The 18,058-nt window shown below is 50.7% G+C and overlaps 2 protein-coding genes across 2 annotated transcripts; one reads left to right on the top strand and one right to left on the bottom strand.

The window, feature by feature from the left end:
- Positions 1-8,337: 8,337 nt before the first annotated feature.
- MRPS11 (mitochondrial ribosomal protein S11) lies at positions 8,338-12,262 on the bottom strand. Its single transcript, XM_014944762.1, has 6 exons — positions 12,139-12,262; positions 11,816-11,914; positions 11,495-11,584; positions 10,625-10,754; positions 9,162-9,227; positions 8,338-8,710 (listed from the first exon to the last, which is right to left on the bottom strand). The coding sequence occupies exons 1-6, from the start codon at positions 12,180-12,182 to the stop codon at positions 8,603-8,605; spliced, it is 537 nt and encodes a 178-aa protein (XP_014800248.1). The 5' UTR covers positions 12,183-12,262; the 3' UTR covers positions 8,338-8,602.
- Positions 12,263-12,294: 32 nt separating this feature from the next.
- Positions 12,295-14,947, top strand: MRPL46 (mitochondrial ribosomal protein L46). Its single transcript, XM_014944761.1, has 4 exons — positions 12,295-12,473; positions 12,873-13,065; positions 13,641-13,814; positions 14,501-14,947. Exons 1-4 carry the CDS (start codon positions 12,309-12,311, stop codon positions 14,749-14,751), a joined length of 783 nt encoding a protein of 260 aa, XP_014800247.1. The 5' UTR covers positions 12,295-12,308; the 3' UTR covers positions 14,752-14,947.
- Positions 14,948-18,058: the final 3,111 nt, after the last annotated feature.

The following is an 18,058-nucleotide window of genomic DNA, read 5'->3' on the forward strand; positions in this document are numbered from 1 at the left end:
CCTGATGTTCTCAGTGTACTTATAGGACCTTCCTTTTGCTCAGGTGCTGGCGTCTATTATGCTTCTCTCAGTCCTTTTTGACCCAGACAAGAAGAATCAGATTTCTGACGTTTTAAGAAGTCTCTTTGTCTTTCTTGTTTGTGTGCTCTGTTTTGCTGCTGTTCTGCCAGTTTCTCCTGCAGGATCTCTCAGGGCTGTGGGCAGAGGGATGGTAAAGGCTGGGTGGCAATGGGACATGTGGCCCTCTGACAGCTTTCATCCTTGTCTGAACCTTTATCAGACGAGTGCACGCTGCAGAGCAAATAGATGGTGCTGTGGGCAAGCAACGGGACAGGATTTTGTGGGTTTGCTTTTGCCTTGCTTTCTGCATTTCAGAGCCCAGGTCGCTGATGTGCTTGAATCCTTGTGCTTCCCTGTCTTGTTAGATGGTTATAAAAGCTTTTCTGGCCAAATACTTCTCAGGAGTAGGGAATGGTGAAAGGGCTTTTATTTTTTTCATTTTTTTTTTTTTTTTTTTTTTTTTCTTTTTTCCTTGCTCCGGGGCTGTGGGGGGATGTGGGCTGAGCTGTGCAAAGTTGGTCGATGGAGCAGTAACAGCCTGGCACTACCTGCCCACCAGGCTGACTGCTCATCAGGCAGCAGAGTCCTCTGCTAGAGCCATTTAAGGTCTGATTTGCCTTTGTTTCTCCCGGGGAAGAGCTGTACTTACCGCGTCAGGAAATGAGAATTTCTCAGAAAAATACCGAGCTGGGAAAAACCCCGAATTGCACATTCTTTTCCCGATGTTTTGACATAAAAATACCACACTGGTTTTAGACTAGCAATCTGGAAACCAGTAACTCGTGGGCGACTTCGTGGTCCTGCATGTGAGGAGAATTGACAAGGGGCACAGTGCCCCCAGTCCCAGCTGTTCAGGGCTGTGCTGCAGCATCGAGGTAACATGTTGGCCCTCGCTTGGTGAACAAAGAACCAAGGACGTTGTACGAGCCTACAGGCTTTGCTGTGTTTGTGCAGAGGTAGTTTTTTTACCGTGTGTCTTGTTTCTTTTCTCCCAGCAGCCGAATCCTTTCCTAGGGCACCTTCTAAATGCTTATAAATATGTAAAGGGTGGGTGTCAGGAGGATGGAGCCAGTCTTTTTTCAGTGGTGCCCAGTGGCAGGACAAGAGGAAATGGGCACAAACTTGAATATAAGAAGTTTAACCTAAACATGAGGAGGAACTTCTTTCCTGTGAGGGTGGCAGAGCCCTGGAACAGGCTGCCCAGAGAGGTGGTGGAATCTCCTTCTCTGGAGACGTTCAAACCCCACCTGGACACGTTCCTGTGCAACCTGCTCTGGGTGGACCTGCTTTGGCAGGGGGGTTGGACTAGATGATCTCCAGAGGTCCCTTCCAACCCCATATCAGTCTGTGATTCTGTGATTCTAGCTGTTGCAGTTTGCTAGTGGGGCGATTGCTGCCCTCGGTTTTGTGAGGATGCCAATTGCACCTGAAAATTGGAGGATGCTTTTAGAGGAGCGTGGCAGGGAGGTGCTCGGCAGGTGCCCAGGGCTGTTGGCAGGCCAGAGGGAGGAGGACCACAGGGAGAAATGCCTCCAATGGGAGCTTTCCTAGAGGAGGAGCAGCACAGCACTTGGTCACTGTGGAAGAAAATCCTATAGAAACTGCAACAAGGCAGTGGAAAATTGGAGGTAATACAAAGCCCCCGACATTTTCTAGGTTCTGCTTTGTCCAGGTACAAACTGGAGCCTTTGGAGGAGTTACGTTTCTATGGGTGATGGAACTAGTTTGAATTCAGCCTTTTTAAAGCCAGGAGCATGCTACTTCTGTCCTCCATGGCTTTCCTCCTCTTTCTTTCTCCCCAGCGGCTTTGCAACACACTGAGCACAGGCCAAAGCAGCCCTGGCTTTGCCTGGAGGACTCCCTGAGCCCCTGCTCTTGGTAGGGCACCATCACCCTCTGAAAGCTGCTCTTGCAGAGGTTTGCCCTCTCATCTGCCAGTGCCCTTCCTCCATCCAGGTGTGTTGTGACAGTCTCTGGTAGAGAGGCAGAGAGGTACGAGAGAGAGTTGAGTGGCCTGGCAATCTCTGGGATGGTCTCCATCCCAGCGCCTGATGAACTGGGTGGATGCTTCTGGTTACCTTGGATGGGGCTGGTGAGGATGGGCTGGTGGTGTTGGCATCCGACCCCAGGCCTGAGCCCTGCTGGAAGGCAGCCATGGGACTGGCTGGCTTGGCTGTGTGAGGAGGTCTGGGGGGGTGGGAGCCGGGTGGCCAGCAGGGAGGCCCCACCAGAGCTAGATGACTGCAGATAGACATGATTTTGGGGTGTTAATAACAGCAGCAGGCGGCACCGCATCCCTCCAACCGCCTGCTCGCTGCTGCCAGGCTGGTCATTTGATAGCTCCTTGGTGCTCCTCAAAGGCGTAAAATGGAGCGATGCCGGATTAGATGTACCCGCTGCCCTTGGCAAGCGCTGGGGAGATACGGTCCTCGCCCTCCCGCCTCCGGCCTGCTGGCGCCCAGCGCCGTCGCCATGGCAACGGGGAGAAACAGCCATCCGCATGGAAACGGCCTTGCTGCGCCCAGCAACCTGTATTCGGGAGGGAAACAGTTCAAACGATGAGGAGCACTGGCCTCCTCCATTGGGCTGAACCCACATCCCATGGGATCTTGCAGCATCGGCGCTGTCCCCACAGTGGGACACCCCTCCGAAACTCCAGCATCGCCCCCATCGCATCTCCAGCTGTGAAGGATGGTCGTCGTTGCTGCTGCCCTATTTTTGGGGGCTGGTCCCCGAGGTCAGGGTTATGTCCAGATTAGCTGTGCTGATACCTGTGGCAGCGTAGCTAGGTCACTGCTTCAGCCCTGCGCGCTGAGTCCTTAATGCCAGCAAAATCCCCCTCTGTAAGGGAGAAGGGGCAGCCAAACAAGGTCTCCTGTAACATAGGGCGGACAAATGTCGTGTTGACAGCGCGATTGTGCAGTGCAGCCCCTCTGGCTTCGGGCAGCAAAGTCTGAGTTAATCTCTCCTCCTCCTGCCTTCTCCCCCTTTATCCCCCCGAGGCAGTGGCTCTGCCCACGTCAGCGTCTTCCCCGGAGAAGGCTCAGATTTGAAGGAGATGTCGGCGCTGACCCGCTGGCTCCGATAAGGTCTGGGGACAGCAGCCCTGCCGTGTGGCTGCTGGAGACCCAGCAGGGTTTGTCCAGTTTCACACTGGCCCTTTGGTGAGAGCGTTGCCGCTCTTGGCTGCAGGATCACGAGGAAGGGGATCTTCCCAGCCAGCTGCACTGCTGCTCTTGCAGGGATGTCGGTCAACAGAGCTGGTTTTACAACCATGTCCAAGGGCAGATTGTTTCAGAGCATCTCCCAGCGCTGGAGCAGGCTGCTTCCCGGCTGTCGGCATTACAGAGAAGCCCAGAGGGTTGGCCCATCTGAAGTCATTTGCATTCCTTGGCCGGTTTGACCCTGGCAGCTCAGGAAATTGATAATTTACTTCTGTGGATTTGGCAGGAGCAAAATGAAAGGCAGCTTCTAGGTCTTGGCAAGGGGCTGCGTGAGAGCCATGGTGGGCAATTAGGAGAGTGAGTTGTTTGCCTGCAGGCTGGTGCAGGAAGAGGTGAGAGCTGTGTTTCTTCACCTCATCTTGGGACCTGCTGAAGGGGCTGGAGATGAGCGGCTGAGGGATGAAATATGTGTCTTTCTCCTGCCTGGGGCCCTGAGTTTTATTTGTTACCTGGAGTCTTGGGTGCGGTGGGAATCCTGGTCTGGTTCTGCACAGAGGAGCAGGCAGAGGGAGAAAGGGCCAAAAGCTGGAGTCTTTAGTGATGTGGCCGGGAGATGCAGTGGACATCAACCCCAGCCACTCTGGCTTAGAATTTGGCTTTGCAAAATGAATCATTAAGTGGTGAAGCACAGAGGAGGGATTTCAGAGCCAGCTCGGAAGGGAAAGGAGGGTTTTGAGCACACTCATTGCTGCTTGAAGAGGCTTTGGAGCAGTTTCTAAATACAGCTTTGGGATGGTCTTTGTGCCTTCTGTAAAATGGTGAAGTGAAAGCCCCAAAGAGCTGGTCATGCTGGTGGGGAGAGCTGCTGAGCAAAGCCACCCAGTGCTTCTGATGTGGAGGTCTGGCTAGGAGAACAGCAACAGGGAGTGGATCTAGCCCGATCCTGAAGCAGAGCTGCTGCATGAGAACCTTTTCCTGCATCCTTCTCCTAATCCGTGCTGGCTCTTGGACCACCAGATGGGAGATTTTAGCCTTAGGAAAGGGGTTTTTTAATGTTGTATTTTCGCTTCTTGCATTTTTCCCTCCATGTTTTCTCCCTTTCCTGACCCACCTTTTCATTCCCTGCATCCTCGCTTGGAATTCAGCCTCTTGCACCCAACCCTTTCTCCCTTCTGTCTCTTTTCTCTGGAAAAACAAGCTGTGAAGCTGCTGTTGGGAGCAGCTGTCCCAAGTCAGAACTGGTAGGGCTCTGTAGCTGCTGAGAGGTTTGGGTGCAGGTCCCAGATCTGTGCACAGCCTCTGTCTCTCAGTGGATGCGGGCGTAGGAAGAGAGCTGTGAGCTCCAGAGAAAGGAAAGGACCCTGCCATGTGGCACTAGCGCAGAGGGAGCTTGGGGACCACAGCAGGGGAGGCGTGAGTGGTTTCAAAAAAAAAAAGGGGATAGTGTCGAGGCTTGGCTCCCTTCTGCACATCCCTGAGAGGACCCTGCAGCCCCACTTCACCATCAGCGCGGGAACTTGGATGCCATTAGGCAGTTCATTAGTAAAACCTCTGAGCAGTTCCCTTTGCCGTTGAGTACCCATTTAATGCCTCTTGAGGAGAGAGGAGAACATTGGAAAAGCACAAAAACAATCTGAGGGTCCTTGATCTCGTTTTGGTCTGAGAGGTCACGGGCTGAGGTTGAAGGGGCAGCTGGGGAGGGGAAGAGGGGCCAGGCAGGGACGGATGAAAGCAGCACCGTGATTATCCGCCCAAGTCTGAGTGCAAAAACATAACCTGACTTGAACTGTTACTTCTCAAAAGCTCCCCAGGGGTGATTTAGGGTTATAAACACCTACTCGCTGACCCGCTTTGTGCACATCTCGAGCCAGGTATTCCCACTCCAGAGGGAAAGCCGGCAAAACCTGCGCAGATGTCCCCAACAGCTGCAGCCAGGCTGCGGTGAACCACCCCTGCTGCTACCGTTTATTAGCGCTGCAGGGTCTGTCCCCTTCTCCTTGCTTGCTTCTGTACACAGTCAGCTGTTAAAGGACACTGACATCACTTAATTAATGGTTTAATTGAATCTCACAAAGGGATCGAAATTGGCTGCCTGACTCTCGTTGCCGAGATGCTCACATAAGAAATAGTAAATCACCAATTCAGCAGATAAAGCTGCTTCTCTAGGTAGAAAGTCCTTGTCGCTGGGGATAGGGAAATAATTCCTCTTTGCAGAATAATATACTATTTGGGAGAAGGCTGGGGGGCATTTTTCCAAGCCACCAGGTGCCACCCGTGTCCAAGGGAAGGGTAACTAGGTTAGACTAACTCCCCAAGGTGGTACAGCACTCATTAAGGGTAAAACAGACCTGAGGCAGAATTTTAGCTGTAAGTCTGTTTGTGTTTCACCCCCTGTGTGATGGAGAAAGATCCAGGTGGTATTTGAAAGACCAAGGTTGAACCATGATAAACCTTTGTGGTCAGCAGCAGCTTCTGAGCTTGTTTCCAGGAAGAAAAGAAAAAGGCTTCTTTGAGAGCAGGGAGTCAAAAGTTTGGAGGGAGTGGAGAGAAAAATGCCCCAAAGCAATGGGGAAGCCCAAAGGGGAGAGGATGTGACCCTAATGAGGGTGCTAATGTGGTGGCCTCGCTACTGAGAAGTGAAGTAATTGCTGCTCAGGAGGAATGTGAGCCAGCAGAAAACAGTATTCCACCCAGGTGCCAAGAAAAGCAATTAGAACCGGTAAACACCAGTGGCTGACTAAAACCAGGCCCTTAATTAATAGTTTCATCTGAAGGGTAAGGAAATCATTAAGTGCTATCGGTGTCTATTAATTCCCTGCAAGATGAACAACAACAGAGTTGTAAGACCTCTTTCAGTGGGCAGCGTGTGCAGGAAGGAGTGATGAGCCCCCTGCATGAGGTGGGAGAGGCTGCTTTTGCTCCTCACTTCACTGACGGCTGCCCCAGAGGCCTGGGATGCGCTGCAGGACAAACAGCTCACACCAGGGGTTTAGGTAGGACGTGGCTTTGGGGCTGCTCCATCCAGGCAGGAGAGAAGGTGGGTGGAAAAATGTGACTTCAACAAAAAGCCGTGCAGGCTGAAGCGCTGTGCCGGGGAGCGCAGGGAGGGTACGCAGAGCTGGGGGTTTGGAAGAGAAATGTTCGTGGTACTCTACAGATCCAGCCACTGAACTGTGGAGGAAAGTGTCAGCCTCTTCTGTCCAGCTCAGAGAGTGCTGCATAAATATCTGTTGGAGGAAGAACTAGGGATGGGTACCAGAACTAGGGAAGGCAGATAAAACTTCCTACTGTCTAAACTCTGGTGGTGTATTGCTGGACTTCATGAAGTGTTCCCAAATCCTCAGAAACCAAGAGTGCTAAGGAGTGGCCTTTACAAAGGGCACAGCCTTGATGCTAAGTCTGGGTAAGACATAGATTTATTCTTGTTGCTTTCTGACTCTCGAGTCATCCACCTACTCTTCCCTGAATTTCGGAAGGACTGCAAATCTCTTCCCAATCTTATTTTTCAATTTGTTCTCTCATCTTTATCTGACGTGGGCTCTTGTGCTGCACTGAGGCGAGGAGCAGCTTGTGGTGGAGAGTGGCAGAGGTTGGTTTTCCTGCTCTGTTAGGCAGTGCATCGCTGACCAGCCTTGCCAGCGCCGACCAGTGCTCCTCCTGTCTCAGGACTGGTTGCTACTGGTGTGGAAACCAGCCCAGCCTGGCTGTGAGGCACACCAGCATTCACACACACTTCCCCGGCCAGCTGCCCAGGTACTCGGAGCATTAATTTTGGCAGTTTATAGCTGACCTGGTATCTCCTCCATAAAAAGAGGACTATGAAGTCACTAGAAGCTCAGCCATATTTCTGGAGCGAGGGGGAAGCTCTTGTAGCGTGTCAAACACCTATGGAAGAGCCTCTCTTCCTCGCTGTCAAAACCGTGACAGCTCAAGGAGCTTCCCTTTAGGATAACCTACCCTCTCTTCGAATTGAGACAGCTGGAGTAAGGCAAGGGGATTCATCCCAGTCTTGTTTTCTTCTCTTCTGTCAAATGCAACTCAACAGGCTCTCCTCAGCAGACTGATTTCTTTCAAAACCTGCCGTCTGCCATTCAGCCCCATGAAGGAGGTTCACTGCCTTGTTGCCATGGTACCCTTTCTCTAAAGAGGAATAGTTAATTACACAATTTAAGAAACTAAGGAGGAACGACAGAAAGAGAAATAATAGAAAGGAAGATTCTGGGCTGGTGATAGAACTGCTGGCTGCACCAAAGCACACTGTTTACAAGTGAAATATTTGCTGGCTGGATGCCGTGTACAGCCAGGGCTGCTCCGTATTCCGAGGAGCTGCCCTTTGCCGGGCGGTGTGCCTCTGCCATCCAGGGAATCCGTCCTGTAGTCACTGCTGTTACCTTCCCTGGTTAATGCCCCAGAGCCTCAGACATATTTGCTTGGCTGAAATTCTCTCTGAACGGAGCTAGGACAGCAATAATACATCCCAGACCCATGACAAGCTCACACTGCCTGTGGATATACAGAGGTACAGTTCAGGACTTAAGCGTTTTAAATCTCGGCAGCATTTCGTTGTTCCTCAGCCCTACTAATCCCCTGCTTGCTTTACCCAGGACCTCAGAAAATCCAGTTTGTGGGACCAAAGAGATGGTGAGCATCAAAGCTGGCAAGATCCCAGCCCCTTTAGAAGGACTGGCATTTTCCACTTGCCAATAGCACCGGCCGGCCAGCTACAGCCTGGGCGAAACAAAGCACCACAAGAGATCTTGGGCAATGATGGATCCAGGCTACAGCGCTCCGTGCAGTGAGAAGAGGGAGAGCTGCCTCTCGCACGGAGCTCTGAGCTCTGCAAGGCAGGGGGAAGGGGAAGAGTTACCTCACACCCTGTTCCTAAATGTGTGCGGTGAGAGAAAGAGGGAAGGAAGATGACGTGATCCCCGTGCAGTTGTTTACTACAGAGGACTGGAAGGAGATCTGTTTCGGTACAGACCTCAAGCTCCCCTTCCACCTAACGAGGGCAATAATAGCACCGAGGGCTAGACCACAGCCACATACAGTGCTAAGAGGAAGAGAGCAGTCGAGAGGCAATAATAATCCAGAATACTTCTGGGAACACAGCGGGAACGGCTGTCAAAAGACCCAACATTTTAATCAGCAAACTTTGTACACAAGAGGCTTCCCACTAAGGGAGCACACGTATTCCTGCTTTTACCACCAGCTTCTACCACCCGGGCTTTTAAGGCCCAGGATGGTCTGTCTTCTTCAAGCTTCCCTTAGAAAGCATTTCCAGGGAGGGTGGATTTCCAGAATCTGTCCCAGGAGCAACGTTCAACCCAGTCCCTGTTGCTTGAACTGATGTTGAATGCAGTGTGTCTTCCGTTCTCCCCTCACATCCGTCTGGCTTTCCGTGGGCGGCAGCCGTTGTGCGGAACCGGGGTGTTGTCAGTGATGGAGATGATCTCCAGACCCCCCATAGTCAAACCCTTGATGGCAGCCTGCAAGAACGAGACAGCAGATGACACGCTGTTATCAACACACTGAACAGCAGAGAAAGGAAAAATCTTAGAGGAAAAGGGTTTGGTCCCCCATCCAAAAATCAAGTTCTTCCAATGGTTCTTCCTTGTAATTATCTTAAAAGTAAGTAATTCATATCAGAAAATCCAGTTTAAACCTATCTGCTCCAGTCTTTTCACAAGAGTTCCCATCAGTTTTCCCACTTTAGTTGGAAGAAGTCCCAAATAACAGCTTTTACTCTGTCTCTATAGTGAAATGACTCTAAAATTTTAATTATTCTAAAATTTTATCGCCAGGCGCTTGAGTGATGAATTCTTTACATCACCTTCACAAATACCAAGTTAATAGATGGAGTCAGGAGACCAGCCTGAAATTACAAAACCTGGATGATGCCTGAGAAAGAAAAATATGAAAAGAAACTCTGACACCTACTTTGCGTCCTGGTCCCAGTCCTTTCACCATGACTCGTACGTGTAATACACCTTTCCCTCGTGCTTTCTGTGAAAAGAACAAACTGGTTAGTGTTCTCTTTGGTATTATTAATGCTGCTCTTGCTCTCCTGGAGTCTTTCATTCCCTTTTGACCCACTATCATAGTTTTTAAGTAAAAATAAAGAGTAGGTAGTAATGGATACAGAAGACGAATATGGGGATTATTGCCCAAAGACAGAAGGAGAAAAGGAGGCCTGGATACAGCCGTGGCAGTTTCAAGAAAACTTCTGTGCTCAGCTGTCAACTCTGTGTACAGAGAAAGCTTTAACATCAAACTATCCGTGACCTAAAGCCAGGGCAGAAAATGACATATCCATGGATACGTGACTGAACTGGCAAGGGACTAACAAGGACTAACTCAAAGCTGTTTTCCCTTCTCGAATGCAGCGACTTCTCTCCTGTGATCAGTGGATTCCTTCTGGAGGGTAAATGAGAAAAGCAGGCGAGCTTTGTGTTTGCTGTGCAGGAGTCCACACCTTCAGTGCAAAAATTCTAGGGGCCTGCAAATTGAAACTGAAAAACACCTGCTGTAAAGCATAGCCGTGCTGCCACCAAGTGGATGGAGCTCTGCTGGGCCTCTCACTATCCGTGTTCGGGTGCAATTAATGTACTAACAACTTTAACAGTGATGGAATAAATCTGTCCAAGCACAGCTATGCAGCTATTACGAGGCTCTGATGAGCACAGATAAATAGTGAAGATGTTCTTCTATTCCTCTGAGCCAACCACAATAAGCTGTTGGCCAGCAGCAGCATCAAACACCTCTGACATGAAAGGCTGAAGCGAGTTCTGCCTAATTTAAGATAAGGGTTTTCAGTTTAACCTTGCCTCATTCTGCTGTAATGAGGACCGTGACACAGCCAGCCTCATCTTCTCCTGCCACCTGGACACCCACATGATTTTTTAGGAACTATTACAGTAAACCGTATGCAGCTGGAAACTACACGTGCAAGGACATCACCTTCTCTGACTGGAACTGCTGGCAGCAGCTCAATTCTCCTGTGGCAGAGAGCAAATATAAAACATTCAGCCAGTAATTACAGCCACTTCTCAGTCCCCTACAGTGCGGAAATTGAACTGCTGCTGATTCAGGGACGAGATTTCCAAAATGGCTGAAAGATGTTCACTTAGAAAAAAAGGGAGCTCTGCAAACTGGAGCTAGAAAAGGATACGCTCCAAGTCATGTTTCCCAATCACAACCTGCACAGCCGAGTTTACCCTCTGGGCATTTCTAACTGCCTTTTAAAACACACTTTGCATGAAGATGCGCGGCGTCAGATGAAGGTAGGGAGGCTGTCAGCAGACAGCAGCGTGCTGCTCGAGCACTGAGGAACAGAGCTCGGGGCTGCTGCTCCCCTTGAGCAAGGCCCTCTGGGAGGGCAGGAAGCATCAGCACGGACTCACCACTGCTGCTGCCATGGCTGCAGTCTGCGCCGCGATGGCAGTTCCCTTCTTGGCATTTTGGAAGCCCTCTGTGCCACAGGACGTGCGGGCAAACGGCCTGTTGTCAAAGCTGACCACTTGGATGTGGGTGCTACAGGAAGAGAGGGGCAGGAGAAAGAAGCAAGCTGAAACGAAGCTTTATTCTCCAGTTTCTTCTTGCTCACCTTACTGGCACAGCTCCTGTCTCCCTTCTCCAAGCCACCCTAACTCAGCACTCCCTTTCGAGGTATCCCACTTACACAAACCCGCTGCAGAGACCTCCCAGCAGTGACCTTTTGGTCACCGAGGTGGCAAAACCTTTCTGGATAAGGTATACTTTATCCAGCTATTCCTCAGATACTGCTTAGCCCTTTCAGACACACCTCTCACTGTATTTTACTTCTTCTGCTTATTAAAAAAAAATGTACAAAACATTTCTAGAACTTGAGAGAGCTTTAACAAACTGTAAAATATCACACTAGAGATCACTAATGAAACACAACAATCTCTCATGGAGAATATGACACTTCTTTCAACAGCTGTACAGCAACAGTGCTGGAACTGAGGAAGTAACCTGCCATTAAAGCCGTCAGCATCCAATTATTCACATCAGAATGTAGTCAAAACGTGTAATAGCAATCTTATTGCTGTTAAATACACTATAAGCAGTTACGCTTTCTGAACAGCACCAAGGTTTGGATTCAGTATTATTATCTTCCTAGCCATGGACATCACTCGCCTGGCTTTTTTCCTTTGTGCCTTTTGATCAAGATGATGACTGGCCAAAGCCCGGGTATGTTATATGCTTTCATTTTTGCATGAGAGCAGGAATAGAGCAGCTGATTTGCTTACTTGTTGTACGTAGCTTTGATGTGAGCTATTGGGATCTCTTCATAGACCTTTCCATCCCATCTCATGGAGCTCCTCTGCAGGATTAAAGGGCTGCGGAGCAAAACGAGAGTTATCAGGCACTCACTCTTTAAACTTTGCAAAGTTTTATTTCATATTGGGAAAGAAAGAAGGGATCGAGTCTCTGGAAGACACAAGCTGCGTTTGTGATTGAGTCAAGTCACTTCCTTTCCTTCTTCGGCTGAAACACCACGGAAGGCGAGAAAACCTCCCAGCAAGAGGCAATTGGCAGAGCCCTCCCGGCGCGGCCTGGCCGTATCTCACCTCAGGTCGGTCGCGCTCTGCTTCTCCGCCTCCTTCGCAAGCTCCTGCAGCCTCGTGGGGGTGGTAAACAGGCCACGGCACAGGGCGGCAGCACGACCCCTGAAGAAAAGAAACGGTGAGGAGGAGGACACCAGGGTCTCCCCCCGGGGCGGGCGAGCCCCAGGCCCGCAAGGCCGGGCCCTGCAGGCCCTCCCGCCATGACGGGGAGGGAAGGGGGCCCCAGCGCGGCCTGCCGCTAATACGGAGAGGGATGGAGAGGGGGTGAACCGGCTCGGTATCGTCCCTCCCCTCGGTGCGGCCCAGTTCCTGACCCCGCCGCTCACCCCCAGGCCGCTCCGAGCAGCCGTTGCCAGGCGACCGCGCTCATGGCGGCTCCCGTAGCGCGCGCCCGCCAGAGGTCGCCGCAAGGCACGACGGGAACGAGGAGGAACGGCGGCGGCCCGGCCCTTCCCGCCCCCGCGGTGCATGCTGGGCGGCGCGGCGCGGCAACAACATGGCGGCGCCCAGGCAGCCGGCGGCGGGTTGGGGGCGATGGTTTTGTACCGCTGCCGCCCCTCGGCCGTGGCGGCTCTTCGGGGCTTTGTGCCTCTTGAGGCTTCCCCGCATCACGCAGCCTCTGCAGAAGGAGGAGGAAGAGATGGCGGCCCTCATGGGGCAGGTATAGAGGGAGGGCGCTGACAAGAGAATGGTCTCCTCAGGCCTAGAGGGGAGGGCACCCTGTGGGTCCGGTAGCCGCGGCCAGTCCCCGGTAGCGCCTGAGGCGCTACCGGGGACTGGCCGCGTCTACCGGCCCCGGGGGTGACAGGCTGGGGACATTTTAGGTGGTGTTGCTCCCTGTGTGTGATTTGTGGCCTGCACCAGGTATCATGGGTCTTGGTAGTGCTCCCATGGCCTTCCTCAATGCTGTTGGTGTCCCAGATTGAGGCAGGGAAGGCCTGTTCCAACTCAGGGAAATTCCCATCATCTTGTGTTCACTCAGGTAGAAATAACTTAATTCTCCTTGCTAAGTCCAACCTGTCGCGTTGGTGCCTTAATGGTTCTCTGTATTCATTTCTAGATAGAGCTGGAGAAAAGCCACTATTCGGATCATGAAATCCGTAAGCTGCAGGAGGAGGAGCAGCTCAGGAGGAGGAAGGAAAGCATGTACGATGATGATGATGCGCCCGGTAAAACAGTCATCATGGCTCAAGACCTGGAGGAGAAGTGGGAACAGAAGTTACTGCGATTCAAAGCTGCTCCACGCATAACAGGTACAGGCTGGAGTTTGTGGCGGGTGAGAATGCTCTGATCATCTGCCAAACACAGCTGAGTGCAATTCAGTGGAGAGGAGACATTTGCTGAGTCTTTTTTATTTTATGGAGGGTCTTGATTCCTTAGCAGCACCATTAGTGCATGAGGAATTAACTGGCTGTTAAGGGAATCATTGTTTTCATGCTGCAAAGTGCGTGTTTGCATGACCTTATTGGAGCAAAGCGGTGAAAATGGATGTTGTTTCCTGATGAGAAACCTCGGGATGCTTGGTTCCTGAGCTCACCTAGCATTCTTGTTGATTTTTGTCAAACTGGAGATCCAGGCTGATTGCTGTAAATTCCCTTTGGAAATGAAACAGGTGGAGTGCAGTCTAGCAGTGGATTCCAGTTGGATCCTGCACTGGCTTCCAGATACACTGAGAACATTTCTGTCTAGATTTCTGTCATGTTCTATGTGTCCATGTTTGTGTGTTATTGCTGGAAGGGTGTTAGATGCAGAGGGTTGATGAATCAAGGGGAGCAGGGCAGTGCTGCCAGGAGACTTTGTTTTTCGAGCATGTGTTGGTTTTTGGCAGATGCTGATAAAAGCAACAATCGAACATCGTTGAACAGGAAGCTGGACAGTAACCTGATGCTTCTGGTGAAACAGAAAATTGGTAACCAGGAGCTCTGGCTCCTGCCTCAAGTGGAATGGCAGCCTGGAGAGACGCTGCGAAACACAGCTGAGCGAGCCATGGCTACGTTTTTAGGTGTGTAGTTTACTGTGTGCCTGGTCCTCCCTCCCCTTTGTCCCAGTTGTTTTCTTCCTGTGCCCTATCTGAGGGATATTTGCCATCTGCTGTAACGAAATCCCCTCCCACCTGCTGGGAAAAGGCATTTTATGGCAGAAGGATGGAGCTCAATGGGGTGGGCTTTCTGGCAAGAGCCTTGATGATGGGTAATCGGCTCTGTAACTGTGTACTGTTGCAGAGTGAGTGCAGCGTGTGTGGGGCTGACTGGGCTGGCAGACTCTGAGTTGGGATCTCCGGCTGCCAGCAACTGTGGTGGCGAGACTGGCCCTCGTGGTCTGATGTTGGAGCATCACCAGACACCCCCTGAACAGTCTAGGCTTGCTCCAGGTTTATGCCTTCTCTGGTCGTCCTGTAGCAGCTTTTGTGGCAGATGGGAGATAGCAAATCCATGTGTCCCTGCTTTTCGGTGTGGGTTGCTAAAACACTCTCACTCCACCTGCTAGACTCCAGGAAAAGTTGTTTTTTTCATGAGAAAATGCTGACAATTGCCAATATTTCTGCTAAGAAGGAACAGTTGGTCTGAATCAGATACAAGGAGTGGCTTACTCTGTTTTTCTGTTACCGCAGGAGAGCGGTTACTGTTGCTCTGCATTCTTATGTCTTGTTTTCTGTTTTCTTTCTTTTGTGTTGCTGGGGTCTTGCAGGAGATGACATTCAAGCCAAAATCCTGGGGAATGCGCCACATGGGGTTTACAAGTATAAATTCCCCAGGGCCATCAGGACTGAGGATAACGTAGGAGCCAAAGTATTCTTCTTCAAAGCCTTCCTCCAAAGCGACGATCTGTCCCAGCCAGAGCCGAAGAAAGATTACCTGTGGGTCACGAAGGATGAGCTGGGAGATTACTTGAAGTCGGAATACCTGAACAAAGTCAATCGATTCCTTCTGGACTTATAAGCAGTAGGCTGTGCTCCTGCAGATGGGGAAGACGTGGGATGCGACTCCAGGGAGGAGCACAGCTGCTGCTTTGCATGGTCTGTGTGTATGAGATGTTCACTTGGGCTCTGGAGGATAATTTGCCTTTGCCTTATTTCCCAGTTCTCTTCACCGGGCCTGTACTAAATAAATATTAAAACTTATACTAGGAAGTGAAGCTTTCCTCAGGGAATTCTTTGCTCTTGTTGAATCCTCCTCCAACTTTTCTGGAAACGCATGTTATGATCTTTTCCTCTCCCAAGTGTGCAATTCCCTGGGGCTGTGGTAGCCGGGAGGCTCGCTTTCCTCACCAGACTCCTGTCGTAGTCTGGAGCTCAAGTGGTTTCTTCTAAGCAATGGCTAATGCTTATTTCTGGCTTGTTTCTTTAATAAGAGCAGTGCTAGAGGGTTATCTGTGTATCCGGGTGGGAACAGACCCCTTCTGCATATAAGGTTGGCCAACTTGGGTTTCTGGGGAGCTGGAAGCTGGGATACTTACAGTTTATTTGCGTTTAATCTGTGTTGGAGCTGCCTCTGTTGTAGAGTCTGTGATACACGGTGACCGTGAAGGACACGGACGCATGAGGAATGGGCAGCAGCTCTTTCTTTAGATGAGTGCTGCTTTCCCACCCGCACTGCCCTCCTCCTTAAGCCTCAAGCTGTAGCAACAGACACTGAAGGAGGGTAAAATTTAAGCAGCAGCTCTCTGTCTGGACAGAGAGGCTAATTTCTGCTGGTGGGGGAATGCTCTGGGGGGTTCTTGGCTCCCATTCCTCATGCATTGGGCTAGCACTGCTAACGCAGCCCAGTCGGGTCTGCCTCAGGTAGCCTGACCCTCTTACCCCAGTTTGTTTATAAGAAGATCTATCCTGAACTTAAATGGTGCTGTTTCACTTCTCTGGGGCTGATTCTATTTCTTGGAGGTTTTTTTTTCTGTTTGTAAATGTTGCTGTTTGGTAGTCAGAGTGGTGTCTGGACCTTGCAGAGAATCAGCCTTCTTCAGCATCAGGGAGAGAGGGAGGAAATAGCTGTCGTTAATCATCGGGAGAGAGTTCGGCCTCCAGAGGTGGAACTGGAGATTGCTATATATATTTTATCAATCCTTTGGGAGCTGTTGAGCTGCAGGCCTCAAATTAAAGCTATCCTTAATCACTCCACAAGCCGTCGGGGTGGGGGGAGTAGCACAGCAGCCTTCTATTTTCTAACGCTGGGCAGTTGGGGAGCTGCAGGCTTGCCATAAATTACCAGCAAAACAAAACTTGGTTTCCTGAAGCACCCTCGCAGGCCTGGCAAGGAGGCTGTGTCTGCAACAGAGAGCGCTAGCAAAGAGGAAATAAATGTGGAGCAGAATATGGGCCTGAAAAACTGCAGATTTTCTGGCATCTGTCTGAGGGCAGCAGTGCCGTAGGGGAGACTGTTGCCTTCTCCAGGATTGAAAGCTCCTGCAGAGGGGACAGGTGAGTCCTTCCCCTCAGGCTGTGTCCCACCAGCCTGGGGGGACGTGGGTGCACTCAGCTCAGGATTAGGCTTTTCTCTGTCACTCTGTTTCAGGCCGTTGCTGGCTCTGCAGCACACAGCCCCAGAGCAGAGCTTCGTGGGCACAGGCTTAGGGCATGCCCTCTGCCGAGGTCTCTGCCCCATTTCCCGTGCCAAAGGCAGGTTTTGTGTTGTTGGAGGGAAACTTTCAAAGCGTACAAAATGCTGTTTAATCAGTGCTTGTTTGCTCTCAAAACCAGGAGCACAAATGTGAGCAAAGGCTGCACTGAAAGCTTTCTGATCTTCAAACCCAGGCAGTTCTTATCCTCTGGCTTGCTCAGGCTACAAGTCTTTGGGTGTTGTGTTGAGAGAGGTGTAGCTCCCGCCAGCAGTGGAAAGGTCAGAATCAACAGCATCCTGAATTTTCTTTATTTTTTTTTTCCTTGGACTCAGACCTTTGTTCTTACAGGTAGCAGGTGTGTGAGAAGTTTGGTCTTTTTTGGAAGCTGAAATTGTTGAAATTGGTTATTTTCTCATCACCTAAACCACAAATTTCTCCTTGCAGCCTGCATAAGAACAGCACCTTTTTTTTTTTTCTTTTTTTTTTTTTTTCGCCTGCATTGGAACAGCACCTTTTTTTTCTTTTTTTTTTTTTTCTCTGTAGTTGATTTTTTTTTTTTAAAAACCCTAAGCCAGTTGCTGCAAACAATACCAGATCCTCCAACATGGGTGCTTTTGCTCATTTCTTCTGTGTGGCTTCCTTCCCCTGTCCCTGGCCTCAGTGAGAGGGACGTTTGAAGGATATCATGCAGCTTTCTTAGCCGAGAGGATGGTTTATATCTTCTCATAGTTGATTTTATTTAAAAACCCTTAGCCAGTTGCTGCAAACAATCCCAGATCCTGCAACACGGGTGCTTTTGCTCATTTCTTCTTTGTGGCTTCCTTCCCCTGCCCCTGGCCTCAGTGAGAGGGACGGCTGAAGGATATCATGCAGCTTTTTTAGCCGAGAGGATGGTTTATATCTTCTCATCTCTCTACTCCCAGAGGTCCCATGGTAGATCACCGAGGCTGGTATTTTCTTTTGAGAATTTGGTGGCTGCAGGCTGTTTTTCCACGGTGCCAATCTGTACTTGTACTCCTTGCAGAGTTGCAGAAGTCTGATGGAGCAGGCTGGTGGGATGTATCTTGCCAGTACTACTGAAAGGATAGCACAAAGCCTTAAAACCTTTTCTGAGACAGCTTTTTCTTTCTCCTGGAACAGAAGAAAGCTGTTGAGTCGTGGCTGGGGGAGAGCTGCTGCAGCCACATTGTGCCTCCTGTGATCCAGCACCAAGAGCAGGGGGAACGTTTCACTTGTGTTGAGCATGAAAGACAAAACTCCCCTTGCAAACGTGACAGGGAAGTGCAGGAGTGTTTGCCTGGGTGTTGAGGGGGTCTGGAGGTTTTTGTACTCACAGCCTGGAGGGTGTTTCTCACCTTGGCAAAGGCCTCCTCACACGAGATCACTCTATTAGAACCTGAAGGCACTGGGTTTGCTGTGGCTCTTTGGTGCGAGGCACAGTCAGATCAGTCAAAGAGCTCTCGGGTGAAGTGTGCACCAGGGGAGAGGTGTTTTGGAAAGGACCCGTGACTCCTGGCTTTGGGAGCAGCAACGTGGAGCTCAGCTAAAAAGTCCAATGTGAGGTCAGTGCTGCAGCTGCTGGGGCCTGTGTGGAAGCATCATGGAGAGGAAGCTGGAGAGCACTCAGACTGCGGAGACTTTCTGCTCCTCAAAGCCAGTTTCAGCACGGGATGGTCCCATTCATGAGGGTGA

Source organism: Calidris pugnax, unplaced genomic scaffold (assembly GCF_001431845.1).
Source record: "Calidris pugnax isolate Ruff unplaced genomic scaffold, ASM143184v1 scaffold70, whole genome shotgun sequence".
NCBI classification, from domain to species: domain Eukaryota; kingdom Metazoa; phylum Chordata; class Aves; order Charadriiformes; family Scolopacidae; genus Calidris; species Calidris pugnax.